At 42.1% G+C, this 5143-nt stretch overlaps 1 protein-coding gene across 2 annotated transcripts in view; it reads left to right on the top strand.

Moving 5' to 3' along the window:
* LOC108751400 (signal-induced proliferation-associated 1-like protein 1) overlaps positions 1-5143 on the top strand; it is a 71916-nt gene that overhangs the window by 58853 nt on the left and 7920 nt on the right. For both annotated transcript variants that reach the window (XM_018491553.1, XM_018491552.1), the window contains exons 2-4: positions 3155-3329; positions 3642-4124; positions 4733-4981. In XM_018491553.1, the coding sequence (XP_018347055.1) occupies positions 3164-3329; positions 3642-4124; positions 4733-4981 (898 nt within the window). In that variant the 5' untranslated portion in view covers positions 3155-3163. The remainder of the gene's footprint in view (positions 1-3154; positions 3330-3641; positions 4125-4732; positions 4982-5143) is intronic.

Genomic DNA, 5143 nt, shown 5'->3' with positions numbered 1-5143 from the left:
CGCTCTCGGTGCCCGAATACCTCTCGGAGTCCGAGCTCCCGTTTTTTTTACGACGCGACGCGACGCGACGCGACGCGCCCGTCACTCGTCACTTCACGGCATGCCGAGGGGCGAAGATTCGATCGACGTCGATCGACGCTCCAAGTTGCATAAAACGCGGCGCGTCGTATACGCGAATGATATCCGGTATGAGGCGAGCCACGAGAGACAACGGATGCAGCGTCGAATAGCATGACCGCACCTTTCATCCGTGACTGACATAGTGACGACAGGAAAAAGAGACTGAGACTGGTTTTTAACAGTAGTATGAAACTGTTAGATGAGTCTTTGCTTTCTATTATAAAATTTGTAAAAAAAAGAAAAGAAATGTACAAGTAAAATAAACCTAGTTCATCCTAAAGATGTTCTGGAAAGGTTTTTAGAATATACACTGAAAGAGAAGATTGGCTGCTGCAGCAAATTATATGGTAAGATGTGGCATAGTATTTTTTATTGGCTGCAGTAGTCAATTTTTTGTCGCACTAACTTATCCGCAATGTCAGTATATAGGATTTTGATTGGCTAATGCAACCAAAAATTAGCTGCAGCAACCAATTAAAAATTCTATGCCATATTCAGCCAATCTTTTCTTTCAGTGTAGGGAACTGTCTTTAGGACAGGAGTCCCTTGGAGGTCTCTGCTCTGTGGGAAATTTACTGTTATAATAAAGACCCGATATTTGGATTAATTAACTTTTTCTTGAAATTAACTCTGAGAAGGAAAGAAACTCTCTAAATTCCTTGGAATAAAATCTGATTCTTTAAAGAATGAAAATTCTGCCATTCTTCTTTAAGAGGGAAATTCCATTCGAAAGAATTTAGGTAGAAGAAAGAGATAAATGAATCTCGTGTCAAAAATGCGTTTCAGTTTTGAAGTTTTGTGAAATATAACGAAGCGATAATACACACAGAAAAGGGAGATACGCGTAAGTGTTCCGTCACGGGTAAGCATTAAGATCACTTAAAAAAAGTATGCGATAGCATTTGAGGGCGTCCGGAAAAGAGGCCGCGTTCTCTTTGTGTCCGTACGCTGGGAATCCGGACATCTGGCCGCACATTGGGAACGTTTGCCAAGGTTAAATAAAACGACCTGAACAGCCGGACATTCGGAATTGCACGCATTGTTCCCGGATACGTTGGTGCGTGTCGCCAGAATAATGCGGTATCAGCAATGGTGACACCGGTGGCGGCGGCGACACGCAATGCCGATCCCGTGCCAGCGCGTGTACAACTCCGCCGTCCCGTAAGACTCGAGGGGGTTAACAATGCGAACGACCATTCACCGGACGTGTTTGGCGAAACGGTCAACGGTAAAATTCACACACGGCTAATTCGGATACCCGGTCGAGGTAATCGCAGACGCAGCAGGTGCATTCTACGTGAATTTTGCTGCCCTCCCGGGCAGCGATGCTCGTAGATTGCGAGCGCATTTTCGATGACGACATACAATGAACCGTACAATTCGGAGATCGAGAACGGGGCTAATTAATCCTCCCTCCTCGCGGATGAGAGAAAGAGAGATGGCCAGACGGCGCCAGTTCGAATACCAGCCAGAAACGAGGATCCAGAGGGGAGATTGCGCCGCTCGTGATCTCTCTCCTTGAAGAGTTCAATTGGAAGGCAGCAAAATTCACGTTCTCTAATTTTGCCGAGTCGGAAGTCAGCAGTTTGAAATATGTGTATAAAAAAAAAAAAATTGTGGAATGAATTTACATACACAATCAGGATTGCCACAGACCTGGGAAATCGGGAAAATCGGGAAAAGTTAGGGAAAAATATGTAAGCGACTGGAATTTTGAACTTTGCTCACAAATTAAATTGCTCTTATTCTAAATAATTTTTATAATTTTTTTAAATATTATTACTATATCTGGCGTTTATAGTCGAAAGTCGTGCACTTTAAATGATGTTTTAAAAATAATGAAAATTTATACTTTATTCATTAATTTCATTCAATCGCTCTTTCTCGTCATAACTGCATTCTTTTTTCCAATACTAATTAATTTTTTGCTAGCTTGAATTTGCCCTCAAAGTTTTATTACGTTACTAAGCTTTTCTTTTGAGTTTTTAACAATATAAGCTAGCTTTCTTACAATTCTTAATTCTAAATGTTGAAATGTTTTACATGTTTTTTAATATTAAAATTTTTACATATTTTACATTGGTCATGGAAATTTCCTATTTTTATTTGGAAAACCTGAAAAACTCAGGGAATTTTTAAACGTTCATTTTCTGTGGCAACTCTGACAATGGACGCGTATATATCGCGATATAAATTATACATAATGATAAATAGAAAATGGGAAAGGAAACTTTAAAATCAATTAAAACTATCTGTTGAGATTAATAAAACTTTCCAGCAAGAAACAGTGTAACACAGTGATCTCATTTCATCTTCGTTTAACTTTGGCAAACAACGCGAGAATGTGATAATTCACTGTATTACGCTGTATCATCTATGTCTCTTGCTGGAAAGCGCGCTAAGGCCGGAGATAATAAAACTGCTCTAGAATAATTTTATTTTCTCCGAAACTAAATAGAAGCGTATAAAAAAAAAAACGCAATTTTTATACCTAGAGATCCAGCTATACCGGCAAGGGAAACTAGCGTGTCGCGACTTTTAGTCCATCATACCTCCACTCTTCGCCTCCTACCGCCTCGTCGGCCTTGCTTGTAATTAAGGGTCAATTTAATTAAGAGGAAAGGACAGGGAAAAAGTCGCCAGCGGCACGAGAGAGTCACTTCGCAGGATGAATGAACTCGTCGCGAGAATATGTAGTACCCTCGGGTATACTTCTACCTCGTATGTGCGTGTGCGTGTAACACGCACGTACACGTGTGTTTACGTACCAAGTGCCAAGTACAACCGCGAAAGGCTCGATGACTCTAATTAGTCGTCCTAGTTTGCGCTTGTTTAGAGACACTTAAGTTTATCTACACTTGAGTCGCCGCGTGGCGACTATCCAGTTTCTTACTTTCGAACGAACGCGAAGGAACGTCGTATTTAGGAATTTAACACCGAATGTGAATCCGTGACATTCTATTATCAAGTGTATTGTATTATTGTATTTTGTAGTTCCGTTTCTTATAGTTTCCTTTTCCTTTTGTGTTAACAGAATGAAGAGATGATCGCGAGTCTGTCAATGAACGGCGGCAGCGGAGGGCCGGTGAACCGCGTAGGTCGTGGATTGGCCCTTCACAGGTCCAATTCCAGTCTGGAGCTTCCACACAGTCCGGATCCTGCCTCCCGGGTGCCAGAGACGCCTCTGAGAAGGGAGTATGGTTCCCATGGTACGAGTTAAATTTATTTCTTTTTGTCATATTTTCCTCAAAAAATAATTTCTTATATAATACTAGGGCTCTTATATAATACACTTTCTCCTCTTTTATTCAATCGCATTATCAGGACGATTGAATAAAAAAAAGAGTACTTTTTTAGTATTTTTAAAGTATGCGCACGAATTTATATAATTTTAATATGACTGCAATTTTTCATGATTTATTAATATTTTCCTCTATAAAGTTCAATTTTTGAAAGAAATCAACTATGCTACTTTCGAACAATGTTGCAAAAGGATTTCAATTTTGCTTGTCCCGTCGCAGGAAGCATCGATGTAGTGGCGCAGTCCATCACAGGCGGCGAGAATTTCTTCGCCATGCTGCAGGACTTTCGACCGTCAGAGCAGCGCGGCGTCGTCGCCGCTGACTATTTGCGTCGCGTTCATCAACAAGACGGGTCTAGCCAGCCGCTCGACGTCGACGAGGTCTGCGGCCCGACCGGCGCCGGTTCCAGTCCGAAGCTGCGGCTGAAGCTGAACAGACTGTGGAGCAGTAAGCCGCCACGGGCGATGGAGGAGACGTGCACCAGTCCGGTGGTATCGGCCGACGTGGAAGAGCGGCATCGGAGACGTGCGTTCGCTCATTACGACTGCCAGTCGTTGACGGCGAATCTAGGCTACGCCGCGAAGCTCCGGGGGATTCTCTTGGCCAGAAGAAGAAACACGGCCACCGGAGCGTCCGCTGCCAGTGCTCTGAGAGCATCCACGCCTGACGAGACCCCCGAGGAAGACGCCGGCGATGGAAAAGGTATGTGTTAAAAGGAAACAAAGAAAACAGTTATACTAGGTTGTCAAAAAAGTTCTAATTTACTCTCCGGTTTTTACGTACACACACACATTCCGAAACAACGGTAATTGTCTCTCGAATAGTAAAGACCATCATGTTCAATAATTTCACCATCAGTCTGTTAACTGTCGGATTTAGTCTTGGTACCATTAATCTAGATGGCATCGAGGTTCTATCGCACCTGACATACATTTCTTGCATCGTTTAATTACGTTTCGCTTCTTGCATCATTTAACTTCTGTTTTATTTAATGAAACATTTCTTGCTAGGACAATGATTCGAAATTGTTGAGCAAGTTGAAGCAGCTTGTCATGAGTTCTTCGCGTTTAAGGAACTCGAATGATAACGAGACCAAATTCGACAGCTAGCAGACTGGTGGCAAATTGTCATTAAATGATCTTTATTTTGAGGAATAATTGTTATTGTTTTAGAATAAATTGTTATAATTTGTACGTAAAAATCGAAGAGTGATGTTCGAGTGACTATTTTGACAACCTACAAATAAAGTCAAAAAACGTACAAATAAAAAGAATTTAAAAGAATCATGCTAATATTCTCATTGATTTAAGGTAATGACTTGTTGGAGTCGTGTCCCTTCTTCCGCAACGAGATCGGCGGCGAGGGGGAACGCGAGGTTGGCCTCACTCGCTGCTCTCAGGGTAACGGAATTCACAGACCATCGTTGTCTTACGGTGTCTCCGTCCTGGAGCCCCTGCCCGGTGAGACTTTGTGGAAGAATACTTGTCCACTACAGAAACGGCCCCTGCCCATCGAGAGCGTCGATGAAGGGGCCTATTACTATCGGCGATACTTTCTCGGTAAGTAAAGACGCGCATCGGTGCTTGCCTAAATCTTTTGCCTAAATCGAGATATCCGCGTGATAACATGCGTGTATTATAAACGGAAATTTAATTTTTTTTAATCAAAACTTTCGATTTGACGACCAGTCAACACTATGAAATAGTTTATTATAATAGTTT

This window comes from Trachymyrmex septentrionalis, unplaced genomic scaffold (genome assembly GCF_001594115.1).
Source record: "Trachymyrmex septentrionalis isolate Tsep2-gDNA-1 unplaced genomic scaffold, Tsep1.0 scaffold44, whole genome shotgun sequence".
Taxonomy (NCBI): domain Eukaryota; kingdom Metazoa; phylum Arthropoda; class Insecta; order Hymenoptera; family Formicidae; genus Trachymyrmex; species Trachymyrmex septentrionalis.
The sequence above is the reverse complement of the archived record's forward strand: the minus strand, read 5'-3'. Positions and strand labels throughout refer to the sequence as shown.